The sequence below is a fragment of the Cibotium barometz genome, chromosome 29, assembly GCF_041138505.1.
Source record: "Cibotium barometz isolate CiBa-2024 chromosome 29, ASM4113850v1, whole genome shotgun sequence".
In the NCBI taxonomy this organism is placed as follows: Eukaryota; Viridiplantae; Streptophyta; class Polypodiopsida; order Cyatheales; family Cibotiaceae; genus Cibotium; species Cibotium barometz.
Window position 1 is genome coordinate 6,494,210 of NC_141074.1, and position 18,224 is coordinate 6,512,433.

At 44.6% G+C, this 18,224-nt stretch overlaps 1 protein-coding gene across 6 annotated transcripts; it reads right to left on the reverse strand.

Annotated features, from left to right (window-relative positions):
* Positions 1-2,316: 2,316 nt before the first annotated feature.
* LOC147621783 (uncharacterized) lies at positions 2,317-16,504 on the reverse strand. 6 transcript variants are annotated; one of them, XM_086822793.1, is made up of 8 exons: positions 16,331-16,504; positions 6,773-6,930; positions 3,906-6,632; positions 3,678-3,834; positions 3,462-3,537; positions 3,184-3,365; positions 2,901-3,103; positions 2,317-2,785 (listed from the first exon to the last, which is right to left on the reverse strand). In XM_086822793.1, the coding sequence occupies exons 4-8, from the start codon at positions 3,726-3,728 to the stop codon at positions 2,782-2,784; spliced, it is 516 nt and encodes a 171-aa protein (XP_086678919.1). In that variant the 5' UTR covers positions 3,729-3,834; positions 3,906-6,632; positions 6,773-6,930; positions 16,331-16,504; the 3' UTR covers positions 2,317-2,781. The 6 variants fall into 6 exon arrangements, with proteins under 6 accessions (XP_086678919.1, XP_086678915.1, XP_086678916.1 ...); XM_086822789.1 differs by having other exon boundaries at positions 2,317-3,103; positions 3,906-6,460; positions 6,557-6,632; positions 16,331-16,500; XM_086822790.1 differs by lacking the exon at positions 6,773-6,930 and having other exon boundaries at positions 2,317-3,103; positions 3,906-6,460; positions 6,557-6,632; positions 16,331-16,500.
* Between the last annotated feature and the right edge of the window lie 1,720 nt (positions 16,505-18,224).

Genomic DNA, 18,224 nt, shown 5'->3' on the forward strand with positions numbered 1-18,224 from the left:
CCAATTTGATCTTTGTGGGTTTACCAGTCTACAGCTGAGTGTTGGCTTTACATGTTGGCTCACCACCCCTGGCAAGTGAATTTCTTTGGTTATCTTTGCTGTTTGTTTAACTTTGGTTTCTAAATAAGGTCTCATCCTCAGGACCAGTAGTGTAGCCCCCCTCAATTGGTACTTCTTCTTGGTTCTTTTGTGCTACTCTTCGTTCATATTTCAAGATTCTCTCAGTCGGCTCCTTGGCAACCGCTGGTACTTGTGCTTGGTGACTTCCAAAATGTAGTACCAATCACCAATCTATTGGTTAGGCAACTGGTTAACCATCTGATTGATCAGACCAGTGGTTCAACTCTCTACAGCCAGTGTGATTTGACTAACTAAAGGCTATTGGCTCTACCAATCACCAATCTATTGGTTAGGCAACTGGTTAACCATATCTGGTTGATCAGACCAGTGGTTCAACTCTCTACAGCCAGTGTTAGTCTATTGACCTACCAACGTGTCAGCTAGGTTAGTCAGATAAAACATTAACCAGTTCAATAGAAAGCAGATGGTAAGTGTTTGCATTAATGAAGAAAAGTACAACTCGTGTATTGGCAACAGATGATTAGATAAAGGTTCAGATGAATCCTACAAGGTTTACACCTTAATTGTTACAGCAGTAAGAGCTCTGACCAAGTCTCAAAGGGATCATTAAATGACCTCCTTTTATACTCCAGCTGCAGCCCTACTGCTCCTGGAACCTTCCTGACGCTGCTGCCATGTCAGTATTGTGCTCTACCCCTTGTTCCCACCAGCAAGCTCAGTCTTTACCTCCTTGAAGTACTTGCCCCACCACTCACATTTGGTCCCTTTTGTGGGTAATAGCCCTTGTGAAATACTTACATTGGGCAATGGCCACCATCGCAAGTGAAAAACAAGCCCTAAACTGATGTGCAAATCCAAGTTGAGTGTATGGGTTGACAAAGGAAAGCAATAATCTTGCAATTTATCAAGGCATTAAACTCGCCTCTTGACTCACGTATGTGCTTCAAGTCTAGCAGGATCTAGAAAAGCCTCAGGCATGTACGAAGACTCTGCACTAGGACATGGCTAGGCCTTATGCACCTCTGAGAAGCATCTACAGCACTCAGATCACATAGCAAAGCCTAACAGGCCACTATTTTAGCAACAACCATATGTGAAACACCCCTGGTATTATCATCTCAATCCATGAATAGGGGACATGCTCTAGTGTCACAATTGGTTTTGTCGTAAAACGACCCACAGGGGCACAATTGATTATCATAGTTGTGATTTTCTTTTATGTGAAAAAGATACTAAATTAAAGAAAATATGTACAATGATAGTAGACTTCCTCCACCTATACAACTGAAGAGAGTCTTATTCCATAGCTGCAATAAAGGAAAGCAAGTGTTAATACATTATTAGAGGCAACCTTTGATATGAGAGCCCTGATATCAATAAAATGACCATTGTTTCTTCTCAGAGGCTTGCTTTATGGCAAGCTGTGCCCCGATTATATGCTCCCAGCCAAAAAAAAAAAAAAGAAACAAAAAACTCTCTGAAAAAACCAGTTCTACCAACAAGAGACTGCTGGTTTGTGCTCCTGCAAACAAACCACATCTGGCTTATGCCCCTTCCAACCATGCCTTTCCATGGTAAACCCATGTCAATCTCTCCTCTAGCTGCCTCAAAAGGAGATACAAGATGTCGTGGTTTCAATGTCATCACCCTCCTACAACCTTCGGCATCCACATTGTTCTTAGCTATGAAATGTACAGACACGAGTAACGTTACTTTGAGCTGAGTTGGTGATGAGCCTTTCCATTGGCTTGAGATCCCACAGGCTGCTCGCCATTCTGACCAACGGGAGGAGTATCACAAAAGAGATCTAGAGCCAACACAATGATTGGGATTTTGAGGCCAAGTGTCCAAAATTTTTTGGCATGTAAAGCATGCTCCTACGAAAGCATTCCACTTTGAAGCATACAGATTTTTGATCCATATGTGCACTACGAAAGCATCCCACTTTGAAGCATACAGATTTTGACCCATGTGTGCACTACAAAAGCATCCCACTTTGAAGCATACAGATTTAGACCCATGTGTGCACACCCTCGTTCCAAAACCACTAGACAATGTGATAGGCTCTCTCGTATCCACAAGATGCCCAACAGAACTCTCAAGTCAATTTTACCAAGAAAACAGCCTGAAGCATCCGGTAATCAAACATGCAAGAGACTAAGGCAACAAACGTTCTGTGGAGTCCACCAAAACAAATTCAAGGATCTGTCATCCAGCACTATGGCTTCAGCTATAAGCAGTAAATCTCATGCTACTGATAGTGCAAAATGGATGTCACATACAAATAATACTCCAAAGTACCATACATCCCATACGTATTACCATGCCAGTAAAGACATGTCCCACTTATGAAACATCCAAGAAGTGACATATGACCAGCATCACATACGCAAAGCTCCATAAACCATTGAGCTGCAACAAAAAGCAACATGCCACTAGGCATGATATCCATCACTACCCAAGGGACTGTAGCATAGAGACTGACACCTACAGTCTCTTACATCAAAGAGTTACTTTCAAGCCATGAAAGAGCCATCTGGTTGTGGCAAAATTGTAGTATTGACAAAAGCCTACAACATGAAGAAATCTATAAGCTAGAGCACAAAGGGGTGCCCAAAAGTTGCTTTGCTGCCTATATAGAGCATAAAGGAGAGCCCAAAATCTGCATCACAGCCATGACTCTGTTTCTGTACGCCTGTCTCATCTGAAATCACATAACAATAAGAGACACCAGCATTCAACCATCATTATTTATGTCAATGTCTCTACAGCACTACAGAAGGTTCTAAAGGTAGGGGATGATAAATCATATAGGACACCGTGATCTGGTGCTGCTGTTATCCAGAGTATTAAGAGCGATGTCATTCCGAATTATTTTAGCCAGATCCCTTGCAGTGCTGCCAAAGTTGTCGTGCAAAGACGGAGAGGCTCCAGCTCTTAATAGTTGCTGCACTGCATCTCCAACGTCTTTATGCATAAAGAGGCATGCATGCATCAAGGGGGTTCTCCCTTGTGCGTCCGTCTACAACCACACCCAATAAACAAAACGTTTATTGAAACCATGTGAGGCAACAAGCAAAATAGGCGACAAAAGCATCTTACCTCGTCGACCTTAGCTCCTGCTTGCAAAAGAAGCTCCAATCGCTCTAGCTGGGACTTGTGAATTGCATCTACCAGGGCAGAGCATGATAAATCAATAGATTCCCCTCTGCTCTCAATCAAATTGGCTATATCGTCATATCCCTTGGCTCTTGCAGCCAGGAATGGGGAGACTCCTCTGGCATCTGCACAATTTTCCGAATCTTTTAGGCACAGTACAAATCTTCTCATTACCAGCCACAATATTGTGAATCCTAGACAAAAAAAGAGAGAGAAGTTACTCATCTTGTCAACTTCCGCCCCATTATCACGCAGATAGTCTACCATTTCCTTGTCACCATTCCCTGCTGCACATACCTGAAACAAGTACTACACACTTGCATGTTCAAGAAATCTTAAACACTATTGACATAGACAGAAACTCTCTATGCACATGTCCGATGTTCTTTGAAATGCTAGAAAATCATGTAAAGCAACATAAAAACACACTAACTTACCATGGCTAAGCGGCCATGATCATCAAGGTGATCAACAGAAGGCAAATCCATTAATAAGCTCCTTGGCCATCTCCTTGTCTCTTTGGAGAATACGATCACATAGCAAGCATATCAACTCTTGTTCATGTAGACGTTCCAGCTGATAGCCATGGTGTGCCTAATCACATTCAAATGAAACGTAAGGGGGGACACCTAGAGAGAGAGAGAGAGAGAAAGAGAGAGAGCTACCTCGAAATAGATGTTTGCACCATATGAGAGGTAAATCCGGAATGACGGGAACACCATGCTAAGATCAATATACCTAGGATTCACACTCCTATCAAGGATCACATCACCGGAGTCTCCCTTGGAGAATACAAAAACTTTGCCATCATCCTCACGATTGCACAAAGCAACCGCCACTTCAGCTTGCCCAGTGCTTACTTGCTGCTTACACTTAGAGAGGAGTGCTCTCTTATCATCGGTGTAGGATAATGCCTCAAAATTGATATGAACCTTAAGGTTTCTCGGTACAACCTTCTTGATGGCATGCACCTCTAGTGTCTTTTTCACTAGCTCATCTTGCTCTACTGTACAACCATCACAACAAAGTTGGATGGGTACTCCGTCGATATGGACGAGAGCACTGGACCTTGATAACACAAAGCAAGGCTGAGCTAGAAACCTGCGTGCAACCCTTGCTTGGTAGTTCCGCAGCTGTGGCAAAACTAGTTCTACAACAAAGTCAGAACTAATGGAAGAAGGCATTGTTACATATAATCTGTCATCAACAGCATCAAACTGCAGGTTTTCCTTGAAGAAAGGAGAACCAGGGTTGCTGTAGGTGGACCTGAGCTTCTGAATTAATCTCAATGGATTTTCCCTGCTCTGGCCTCTCAAATAGAACTCCAATGTATTTGCAAGGGTCGTGTCACAACTCTCTGCGAGCTCTACATCAGAAGGGACAGTGAACTTATTACCCCGAAAGTTCACTCTGAGACCCTCTTTCGTGAGCCATACATGCTGGGATGGAGAAGCTGTATCTCCTCCAACACACACCACCCTTTCCCACTGCCCAAGGACTGGTCTTGTAATATGGGTCTGAGAAGCTTTACTTACCAGTGGTGATGCGGTGTTCGGAGAACCGATATGGTTGAAGCCCGCGACACATTCGTTGCTCTCGTGTGTGCCAGGAAATTCAGGTGCATTGGATGCTCCATAGGCTTCAGGAGAGGCATATTGACTAAAGCGGTCTACTTCAAGACCAACAGGTTCGCTGGAGGCTCCATCTGCATCAAGCTGGCTGCCGCAGACTATTTTTCTCTCACAATCGTCCACTTGAAGAGAAGCAATGTGCTGAGGGCAGTTACCATCGTCTGTTTCATGGAAGAAGAAAGAAGCGACCTTGATACTGTTTTGCTATTGAGGACAGTCTCCATTGTTCTGATTAGTGTTTTGGAGCGTACCTGCCTGGGGGGATGGAGAGCGCAGTCGCGATTGGTCTTGCCATTCTGATTAGGGTTTTGGTGCTGCGAGCAGTCTGAGGCCGCTTCATGGCTTTGCATGACTGTGTACAGGGAGAAAGATCGCAAAATATGCCTGCACGATTGAATCTATATGGGAAATTCAATCTGGAATTGTCTTTAGCACAATTAGAGGTCCTGCGGGCAATCCGAGGCCGCTCTATTGCTGTGCATGACCGGGGAGAAGGGAAGAATGTTTGAAAGATGCCTGCACGATTGAATCTAAATATGGGAAATTCAATCTGCAATTTAAAGCAATTGCAGCAATTAAAAGCAACTAGCCCCTCTTTCATACAATTCTTTTTCATATACTTGGATAAGAAATTTGGCTAAACTAATAACCTCATACATGCATGACTCAAATTGAGTCTCATAAATAAAAACATCACAATGTCCAGAAAAAATTTATGAATTTCTCCCCCCGACTACAAGCAATGAACTTTGCCACTGAGGTCCAACCATAAGATGATAGATTGCTAGATAAAGTGGAGGAATCAGATGGGGTGCCCCCATCGCTAATAAGCATGTTCCCCTCTGAGTCCTGCTTCGACTCTTGAATGGAACCTCATCACTCAGCCTTGCAAAACGGAACTAGATGATCGTGGATGATCTACCAATGCCAAAGGATCATGGTCTCCACGTCCCGTGTCGAGTCCTATGCTTGGCACCTCCACTCCCTCAAAGTCGAGGTACACGAGGCAAAAGAGGACTGCTCCTCCTGCGAAAGACCCTATGTGGGCTCAATGCCATGAGCCCTCAAGCGAGCTAGGCTGACAATGTAGCAATGGTACTACATTCCACTTGCTTTGATTTTGAGATGGTGTGCAAGAGTGACCTTGTCACCAAAAGCTCGTACGTTTGTCGTTGATGCTGTTGATGACAGATTATATGTAACAATGCCTTCTTCCATTAGTTCTAACTTTGTTGCAGAACTAGTTTTACCACAGCTGCAAAACTACCAAGCAAGGGTTGCACGCAGGTTTCCAACTCAACCTTGCTTTGTGTTATCAGGGTCCAATGCTCTCGTCCATATCGATGGAGTACCCACCCGACTTTGTGGTGATGGTTGTATAGTGGAGCAAGATGAGCTAGTGAAAAAGACACTAGAGGTGCATGCCATCAAGAAGGCTGTATCGAGAAACCTTAAGGTTCATATCAATTTTGAGGCATTATCCTACACCGATGATAAATCAATAGATTCCCCTCTGCTCTCAATCAAATTGGCTATATCATCATATCCCTTGGCTCTTGCAGCCAGCAATGGGAAGACTCCTCTGGCATCTGCACAATTTTCCGAATCTTTTAGGCACAGTACAAATCTTCTCATTACCAGCCACAATATTGTGAATCCTAGACAAAAAAAGAGAGAGAAGTTACCCATCTTGTCAACTTCCGTCCCATTATCACGCAGATAGTCTACCATTTCCTTGTCACCAATCCCTGCTGCACATACCTGAAACAAGTACTACACACTTGCATGTTCAAGAAATCTTAAACACTATTGACATAGACAGAAACTCTCTATGCACATGTCCGATGTTCTTTGAAATGCTAGAAAATCATGTGAAGCAACATAAAAACACACTAACTTACCATGGCTAAGCGGCCATGATCATCAAGGTGATCAACAAAAGGCAATCCATTAATAAGCTCCTTGGCCATCTCCTTGTCTCTTTAGAGAATACGATCACATATAGCAAGCATATAAACTCTTGTTCATGTAGACGTTTCAGCTGATAGCCACGGTGTGCCTAATCACATTCAAATAAAACGTAAGGGGGGACATCGAGAGAGAGAGAGAGATAGAGAAAGAGAGAGAGAGAGAGAGAGAGCTACCTCGAAATAGATGTTTGCACCATATGAGAGGTAAATCCGGAATGACGGGAACACCATGCTAAGATCAATATACCTAGGGTTCACACTCCTATCAAGGATCACATCACCGGGGAGTCTCCCTTGGAGAATACAAAAACTTTGTCATCATCCTCACGATTGCACAAAGCAACCGCCACTTCAGCTTGCCCAGTGCTTACTTGCTGCTTACACTTAGAGAGAAGTGCTCTCTTATCATCGGTGTAGGATAATGCCTCAAAATTGATATGAACCTTAAGGTTTCTCGGTACAACCTTCTTGATGGCATGCACCTCTAGTGTCTTTTTCACTAGCTCATCTTGCTCCACTATACAACCATCACCACAAAGTCGGATAAGAACTCCGTTGATATGGACGAGAGCACTGGACCCCAATAACACAAAGCAAGACTGAGCTGGAAACTTGCGTGCAACCCTTGGTAGTTCCGCAGCTGTGGCAAAACTAGTTCTACAACAAAGTCAGAACTAATGGAAGAAGGCATTGTTACATATAATCTGTCATCAACAGCATCAAACTGCAGGTTTTCCTTGAAGAAAGGAGAACCAGGGTTGCTGTAGGTGGACCTGAGCTTCTGAATTAATCTCAATGGATTTTCCCTGCTCTGGCCTCTCAAATAGAACTCCAATGTATTTGCAAGGGTCGTGTCACAACTCTCTGCGAGCTCTACATCAGAAGGGACAGTGAACTTATTACCCCGAAAGTTCACTCTGAGACCCTCTTTCGTGAGCCATACATGCTGGGATGGAGAAGCTGTATCTCCTCCAACACACACCTCCCTTTCCCACTGCCCAAGGACTCGTCTTGTAATATGGGTCTGAGAAGCTTTACTTACCAGTGGTGATGCGGTGTTCGGAGAACCGATATGGTTGAAGCCCGCGACACATTCGTTGCTCTCGTGTGTGCCAGGAAATTCAGGTGCATTGGATGCTCCATAGGCTTCAGGAGAGGCATATTGACTAAAGCGGTCTACTTCAAGACCAACAGGTTCGCTGGAGGCTCCATCTGCATCAAGCTCGCTGCCGCAAACTGTTTTTCTCTCACAATCGTCCACTTGAAGAGAAGCGATGTGCTGAGGGCAGTTACCATCGTCTGTTTCATGGAAGAAGAAAGAAGCGACCTTGATACTGTTTTGCTGTTGAGGACAGTCTCCTCTGTTCTGATTAGTGTTTTGGAGCGTACCTGCCTGGGGGGATGGAGAGGGCAGTCGCGATTGGTCTTGCCATTCTAATTAGGGTTTTGGTGCTGCGAGCAGTCTGAGGCCGCTTCATGGCTTTGCATGACTGTGTACGGGGGGGAAGATCGCAAAATATGCCTGCACGATTGAATCTATATGGGAAATTCAATCTGGAATTGTCTTTAGCACAATTAGAGGTGCTGCGGGCAGTCCGAGGCCGCTCTATTGCTGTGTTTGACCGGGGAGGGGGGAAGGATGTTTAAAAGATGCCTGCACGATTGAATCTAAATATGGGAAATTCAATCTGCAATTTAAAGCAATTGCAGCAATTAAAAGCAACTAGCCCCTCTTTCATACAATTCTTTTTCATATACTTGGATAAGAAATTTGGCTAAACTAATAACCTCATACATGCATGACTCAAATTGAGTCTCATAAATAAAAACATCACAATGTCCAGAAAAAATTTATGAATTTCTTCCCCCGACTACAAGCAATGAACTTTGCCACTGAGGTCCAACCATAAGATGATAGATTGCTAGATAAAGTGGAGGAATCAGATGGGGTGCCCCCATCGCTAATAAGCATGTTCCCCTCTGAGTCCTGCTTCGACTCTTGAATGGAACCTCATCACTCAGCCTTGCAAAACGGAACTAGATGGTCGTGGATGATCTACCAATGCCAAAGGATCATGGTCTCCACGTCCCGTGTCGAGTCCTATGCTTGGCACCTCCACTCCCTCAAAGTCGAGGTACACGAGGCAAAAGAGGACTGCTCCTCCTGCGAAGGACCCTATGTGGGCTCAATGCCATGAGCCCTCAAGCGAGCTAGGCTAACAATGTAGCAATGGTACTACATTCCACTTGCTTTGATTTTGAGATGGTGTGCAAGAGTGACTTTGTCACCAAAAGCTCGTACTTTGTAAGTGCTTTGCAAGTTACTTCATATGCATTCCTTCTTCCTCCACCCTTATTGTGCTTTTGGCTCTGCTTTTGCTAAGTCATTAGCATATGAGCTTTTATTCGCTGCACAGTTGACGAGGAGGAGCACACGGTGTCCACGCAGGTCAGGCGTAGGCGGCAAGCGCAGGGCGAGCACGGTAGTCGCAGGCAAGTCGCCGGGAGGCCGAACGGTCTGGAATCGGCAGCTGGGCACGTGCGGAGTAGCGACAGCGCCCGGAATGGAGAAGCGATGGTGGGGCGGCCGGAATGGAGCAACGATGGAGGTCGTCGGATGGGAGACGCTGCTGGGCGGCCGGAACGGAGCAACGACGGTGGGGCGACCGGAACGGATCACTGATGGGCGGAGGCGGTTCTGGCAGCACTGTCGCCGCCGGCTGGAGAGGGAGGTGCCGCCCGTGGACTGAGCGGCGGTGGTGGGCTCCCAACTAGTGCCGCCGATTTCTGGTGGCCGGACGGCGAAGCAGCGAACGGAACTGTCGGACGAAAACGGAAGCGCCGGCGACGGAATTCTGCAAGTTTTTTGCAGCTTTTCAAGGAGCAGATTCCAGGGCCAGCTCCCAGCTCTGATACCAATTGTTGGGTGTTGGACTCACACACTCACACACACAAACCTGCACATTAGGGTTAGGTGCAGGATAGAGAAGCTCACACACAGAAATATGAGAGAGAGAGAGAGAGCCAACAGTGTGGTATCCACAAAATGCAAGTCAACCCTTGCATGTGTGCAACATCCATATAATATAGAAGTACAAAATATTACATGTTAGAGTGTCCTTTCACACTTGATATCCAAGGGAAAAAACCACATGGGAAAAAGTGCCCTTGGTTAAGTCCTGTTCACACATAGCACTACCATAAGTGAGCAAATGCCTACAAGCTCTACCTGTCGCCACTCTGAGGCAGTGGGATGAAACCCGTATCTGACCAATCACAATCCGCATGGCATGGGACATGTGCACACTCAAGTAGCCCGGCTGTTGGATAAATCCATTCTCAGTGAGTGTGAGAAAGTGATCTCTGTAGAAGTGCATCTTCGTGGGGAGCTCCGTAGGTGTGATCCATGTGCAATGTGTGTAGAGGCTAAGAAGATCTAACTTAATAACCCGGTTGGTATCCTCGTGAGACAGCCGGAGAAAAGGGGAGTCCAAACTGTACTGAAGGGGGAGTAGGCGGTCCATGCAGAGCCCATATACTGAGAACCAAGTGGAAACTAGTGCATACCATACTCCAGAGTGCCCCTCAAGTGCTAGCTGTCTGGAGGACTCCAGGGCAAGCCTCGAATACCTATGGGGATCCATGTGACTGATGCGATGGAGGTATGTGACTGTCTGGAAGAGTGCATCCACTACCATCGGGTCTGCGACAAACTCTGCCTGGATAATCTGGTGTGAGACTGATGGTTTGCTGCGGATCATACGGGAGAACATCATGACCTGGGGCCTCTTAACTCGCTGCCAATCCTCATCGGATAAATTTGGCCCCCAGAAGGCTGCTCCATACATCAAGGCTGGTGATAGATGAAGTAAATCCCGGATAAAAATTGTTCTATGGAAAAGAATCAACGGTTATGCCTCTCAATGAGGAAAAAAGCGTTGGTCTCTATGATCCAAGTGCAAGTCTTTTCCTTGATCTGACTATGGGACTTACGGATTCGGTCAGATCAGTTCAGTTAATTAAGGCTCTTGACTACATTAGAGTAAATTTATCCTAGAGGAATCGCCCGTGCTTTCCGGGCAAGGGAAGTTTTCCAGGTTCGATTGTGGAAGAACTGAGGGATTAGTCTCTTGTCCGGATATCCATGGGCGAGGCCCCGAGTGAGGGACCCTGTCCCGCATAAGAAGTGCTACTTTCGCTGCTAGCACCCCTGAATTTGTTACGTGGAGGGGACAGGGATCTTTCAATATATATGCATATATGTATATATATATATATATACACACACACACACACATACATATACATATACATATATTTATATTTATATATGCGCATATATGTATACACACACACACACACACACATATATATGCATATATATATATTTATATATATTCCATTCTAGACCCCTTGTGCTATACTAGAGCGATTGTGTGCATGGTAGAATGGCCCTAGGGCCATTCTACACTGCTTGTGCTATACTAGAAAAACATTGTGCATGTTAGAAGAGCCCTAGGGCCATTCTAGACCCCTTTTTCTATACTATAGCAATTGTGTGCATTGAAAAATTACCCTAGGACTATTCTAGGATGACCCATTATGCAATTGTGTGCATGGTAGAATGGCCCTAGGGCCATTCTAGACTGTTTGTGCTATACTAGAAAAACATTGTGCATGGTAGAATAGCCCTAGGGCCATTCTAGACCCCTTTTTCTATACTATAGCAATTGTGTGCATTGAAAAATTACCCTAGGACTATTCTAGGACGACCCATTATGCAATTGTGTGCATATGGTAGAATGGCCCTAGCGCCTATTATGAAATTGAGTGCATGGTTGAATGGCCCTAGGGCCATTCTAGGACCTTTTATACAATTGTGTGAATGGTAGAATGGCCCTAGGGCTGTTTTAGACTTCTTATGTTGTACTAGAACAGTTGTGTGCATGGTAGAATGACCCTAGGACCATTCAAGGGCCTCTTATGCAATTGTGTGCATGGAATAATGGCCCTAGAGCCATTCTAGACCCCTTAAAATATACTAGAAAAACATTTTGCATGGTAGAATGGCCCTATTCTAGCCCCCTTGTGCTATACTAGAGCTAATATGTACAAGGTAGAATGGCCCTAGGGCCATTCTAAACCGCTTGAAATACACTAGAAAATTAGAGTCTAGGGCCATTCTAAACCGCTTGAAATACACTAGAAAATTAGAGTGTATGGTAGACTGGCCCTAGGGCCATTCTAGACCCCTTATGCTATATTCAAACAATTATGTGCATGGTAGAATGGCCATAGGGCCACTCTAAGGCATCTTATACAATTGTGTGCATGGAAGAATGGCCATGGGGCCATTCTAGACCCCTCAAAATATACCAAAGAAACATTGTGCAAGGTAGAATGGCCCTAGGGCAATTCTAGACCCCTTGTGCTATACTAGAGCAATTGTGTGCATGGTAGAATGGCCCTAGGGCCATTCTAGACCCCTTGGGCTATACTAGAGCAATTGTGTGCACGATAGAATGGCGCTAGGGCCATTCTAGGCTGCTTGTGCTATACTAAAAGAACATTGTGGATGGTAGAATGGCCCTAGAATGGCCCGAGGGCCATTCTAGGCTCCTTTTGCTATATTATAACAATTATGTGCATTGAAAAATTGTCCGAGGACTATTCTAGGGCCCATTATGCAATTGTGTGCATGCTGGAATGGCCATAGGGCCTCTTATGCAATTGAGTGCATGGTTGAATGGCCCAAGGGCCATTCTGGGACCTCTTATGAAATTGTGTACATAGTATAATGGCCCTAGGGCAGTTTTTGACCCCTTATGCCATACTAGAACAATTGTGTGCATGGTAGAATGGCCCTAGGGCCATTCAAGGGCCTCTTATGTAATGGTGTGCATGGAAGAATGGCCCTAGGCCCATTCTAGACCCCTTAAAATATACTATAAAATCATAGTGCATGGTAGAATGGCCCTAGGGCCATTCTAGCCCCCTTGTGCTATACTGGAGCTATTATGTACACGGTAGAATGGACCTAGGACCATTCTAAACCACTTAAAATACACTAGAAAATTAGAGTGCATGGTAGAATGGCCCTAGAGCCATTCTAAACCACTTGAAATACACTAGAAAATTAGAGTGCATGGTAGAATGGCCCTAGAGCCATTATAGACCCCTTGTGCTATACTAGAAAAATTGTGTACATGGTAGTCTCCACTGCTGGCCGGCTGATTTACAGCTTGAACAGAGACTGGACAGAGGATACAAACAAAGAGGGCATCTGGACAGTTTTCCTTCTGACCGGGGGCTTGCAAGCTTGTGTACAGCTACTGGTCGATTTTCGTCTAAGGCTACTGAGGGCTGGTTGACTGCTGAAAACAACCTTTGAGGACTAGTTGACTTGCTCTATGAGCCAGACATGAAGAAGACGATGATGTTGAGTTGTCTCGGGTTGATGTGGGAGTGCTATGGGCTGTCCATAGTTGTCCTGCATGTGCTTGATGCCGCGAATGCTCACTTGTGCTGAGAATTATCAGCAAATTCAGTTTATGTTATGTTTTCTTGTTTTCATATTGTATTGGAAGCAACAGGTGCAGCCCACTGAACCCTGGGCACCTGCAAAGTTGTATTGGAAGCAAACTCCATTTTGGTAATCTAACCATAAAAAGGGGGAGGGGGGGTCAGCCCATCTTCTGGCCCCTAGTGTGGTGCACTGTGCAGATTTGTCATCTTGATTTATCTGGCATGCTTATGTGTATTTTCAGATTTCATGATTGATAAGATTTTCCGTGTACAGTTGCCCTTCCGTTTACAAAAACACAGGGGATGGTGGGGAAAGAGGCGGAAAGGAAGAAAAACCCCAGGAGGGGAGAGCGCAGAGAGCAAGAGAAGGGAGGGAGAGCGCAGCTGATAGAAAGCCCAGAAAACAAGGGGCAGGAGGCAGAAATGAAGAAAACACCCAAGGGCAGCGCGCACAAGAAGGGGAAGTGTCATGGCCCTGTGAAAATGGAACAGCACAAGTGTGGGCATGGTGGTTGCAGAGTCAAAATATTGAATGATTCACATGGGGGGTGCCCGGACAGAGTTTAAGATGTGTGGACATCCCTAGGTGTGAAGGGGGAAACTAGAACATTAAACTTTTAATGTTTATAAAAGTTGCCCCTAGGCCTTAGTGGCCCTAGGGAACTTTTAAAGTTTGGGGGCCCTAGGATTTTTATGGGGAGGAGGCCACTCCACTTTTGGAGTGAGTGCTTCTCTCTCCTCCTTCTCTCTCTAGCTTTTGGGAAAAGAGAGTCGTGGAGGCTTGTGTGTGTACATGCGTGGAGAAGCTGAAGAGAAGAGTCGACTGCAGATTTTGTGTGCGCTGCTGCTGCTGTTTTTCTGAGTGCAAACCAGCCGTACAGCACTGTACGGCCAGATCTGCTGCAAGTACTCTCTCTCTCTCTCTGGGACTGGCTGCGCACAGGAACTGCTGACTGTACATCTGCTGCTGCAGGCGACTGTACGGACAGGCTGTTGGTTCAGGTACAGTCGTACAGTGCTGTACGACTGCCGTACAGTGTACGGACAGGACTGATACAGGCTGTGCTGGACTGAACTGCAGTAGGCGGCGCTGGACAGGTCTGATTACGCAGGTGCAGGCGAGTACAAGTGTGGACAGCAGGCTGCGTTTGCAAGTACAACTCTTGGCATGTATCCCGAGGTAGTACAGACGGGTACGGGGCTGTTTTTCAGATCTGTACTTTCAAAGACAGCATAGAAGTGAACACAAGGAGGAGGGTACAGACAAGTACAAACACATGTGTGAAGCAGGATTGTGGAAACAAGTGCCTGCAAGTACAGATTGGTACCGTTGCTTCCTCCAGTGCTGTTTCACGAGCTGATTTTGGTAAGCTCTTCATCTGTTCATCTATCTCTCTTTCTACTGCTTGATGTCTGTTGTTGCAGATATGAGCTATCTGGCCCCTTGTGAGAGGAGGGGTATGGCAGATTGACAAGGGTTGAGACAAAGTTTGGACAGCATATGTATGTATGAGTTGAGATGTTGTATCATGCACTTGAGTTATGCCAGATGTATGATCATGGCTGCCCTGCTTAGTGGTCTTGGTTGATCAGAGGGAGGCACAGTGTGTTATTTGGAGACACAGATCTGTGTGCATAGATCCTCTGTGCTAAGAGGTATTGTGGGCCGTCAGATTGGACATACAGGTGTAATCTCTTGGCTGATTTTTGTTGTACTCAGCCATTCATATTTTTGGAATTGAATAAAGAAATACCGCAAGGGGCGCCAAGCTTTGGGGCCAACAGGTGTCGCCTTGTTTTCAGATTTGGGCACTCTAGCTCCAATCTGTTTTGTTTTCACATCTAGACTACAAGTGGACGGGTGACTGCTAGTCTACCACACTCTGGTTTCTATCAGAGGCCGGTTTCAGGAAGGGAGGAAGAGGGCGCATGCGGGTGCGCAGGCAAAGAGGGGAGAGGCGGGGGCAGCTCGAAGGTGGACAGGGGGAGAGGGCGCAGGTTCACGACCAGCCCGCCCGGGGGGGGGGGGTTGCTCCAGCTCACGCTCACAGTCTATATACCAAAGACCCTACTTGTACAAGGACACACATGGGATCCCCCGATCCCATTCCCTCCCACAATGGCCAGCCATGGATAGAGCCCCTCGTAAGTTTATGGCCTTTGCAGGGGGTTGTTATCAAGTGTATCTTCTGTATTCTTTTCTCACTGATAAAACATTTGGGAGGACAAGAAAGGCTCGCCACTGCACAATCTAAAATGATTGACTAAGACCAATCACCATACAAATTGGTGAGATGACTGACGGAGAGCCCGAGGTTGGTGAGAGACACGGGAATCAATCGACTGCAACACCACACCACACACTGAGTGATTGCAGGCTCACATATGGATGGGGAGGATGACCCCATGATGGGAAAGACTATGGAATGAGGCCGTACAGATGAAAAGCATGGTTGGCTATGTGGGTGAGAAAAACAAGACTACCTACCACCAGACAATTGTCAAATGAGGCGTTACTGATGTGGATAATGGTTGACTGAGGTCCTACAATGAGGTAGGGACTATGGGTGTAACACGCATCTGTGCTGATTAGGATGCCATATGAATTGAGATCAGAATATGATCAGGCCTTAATAGGATGTCCAGGGAGAACAAACAAGCCTTATTGATGGACCAAACAGTGTTAAAGGACGACCCACCCAAAAAAGGAAGTGGACATACAGCTGAAAGGTAAGATGTAGTTTGTTTATGCATGCACATGTGCTCGCACGCCCACACAGACAGTAAACTAAATAATGCTGTCTAGATGATCCAAAGACAAATAAATGATACAGTCCGGATGTGGTTGGAAAAAAAAAGGCCGTACAAACGGCCGTGGAGAAAACGCATGAACGAGCCTTAAACGCTGATTTCCGAGCAGATAATTTCAATAAAATCAAAATCAAACAGCACAGAGAAACTTACGGTCACGACCGCCTCTGACACCACCACGAGAAGGGTGATACATCTGTCATGATTGCCTTCTTCACGCGCAGACTGTTTTCAAATGCTACTTCCGGAGGCCCTTCACACACTACGACGAGAAGCGCGAAACGTGATGGCAGACGGACAAAGATGTGTTGTGAATACACTCTTAGAAATCCTTGGGTAGAATCAAACCCTGATCCTTCCTTTAAGGGTTCTATGATTGCGATACGCCAAGTTAACTTGGCATGCATTTATTGGATCTTTCTTCCAATCTCTCATCCATGGCATAAGTTTTCGAAAGTAACAATTTACTTGTGCCAATTTTGTCATAATTAGAAACCTCATTGTCAAGTTAAGTTGAATGTTTTGGCCAAGTTAACTTGCTCATGGGAAAAGCCTAGAAGATGGTATATAGATGTAACCCCACCCATCTTACAGAGGACCTACCACATGGCACCTCTCGCTCAGCCACATGGTAGCACCTCCATTCGTATTCATAAGAGATAAGCATGATCCAACATGAAGAGACAAGTGAGCGTGATCTAGCGTGAAGAGAAGCCAGCGTGACACGTAAGAAGCAAGCAAATATACGTGTGCAATTGTAGAAGAGAAGGTTGGTTGTCGTGAACAAATGCTACTACCTGCGTTGTCTACCACAACCTGAACGCGTGCAGTTGAGAGTATCCAAGGTTGCTTGCAGTGCTTGCCATGACTTGAACAAACGCTACTACCTGCATGGTCAACCACAACCTAAACGCGTGCAGTTGAGAGTATCCAAGGTTGCCTGCAAAGTGTCTGATCTGAGCGTACGCGTGTAGTCTGCACACGCACACACACACACACACAGAGGGGGTGACTAATGATCTAGAGAGACAAATCGACAAGGAATGCTCGAACCCAGGTGGATCCATGTCAATCCAAGGGCAATTCCACTAGCTACTTTTGCCCCGTGAGAGAGAGAGAGAGAGAGAGAGAGAGAGAGAGAGAGAGAGAGAGAGAGAAACTAGAATTAGTTTTTTTTAGGTTCTTTGTTTTGTTTTAAATAGGAAAAGATTAAAAGAGTATAATTAGTTTAAAATTTTTGTTTTATTTTAAATAGGAAAAAAAAGAGTGTGTGTGTGTGTGTGTGTATGTGTGTGTGTGTGTGTGTGTGTGTGTGTGTGTACATATACATACATACATATATATATATATATATATATATATACATATACATGTATACATACATATATGTATATATACATATACATATGTGTATATATTATATACATATATATCTATATATATATATATATATATATATATATATATATATATATGTATATACATACATACATACATATACATATATACATATATACATATACATATATACATACATATATATATACATACATACATATACATATATACACATATACATATACATACATACATATATACATATATGTATATATGTATATGTATATGTATGTATGTATGTATATATGTATGTATACATATATGTATGTATACGTATGTATATATGTATATGTACAAATGTATATATATATATATATGTATATATGTATACATATATGTATGTATGTATATATTTGTGTGTGTGTATGTATATGTGTGTATGTATATGTATATGTATGTATGTGTGTGTGTGTGTGTGTGTGTGTGTGTGTGTTTGTGTGTGTGTGTGTATACATATATGTATGTATGTATGTATGTATATATAAATGTATACATATATGTATGTATGTATATATGTATATGTATATGTATGTATCAGGATTAAGGCAGAGCAGAGGACTCTTCCATCTTCATCATAGCAGCAGGTGCCAAAGAACGTTTCTACCCACCACCATCCCTTGTAAGATTATGATGTACAGAGGTGCACCAG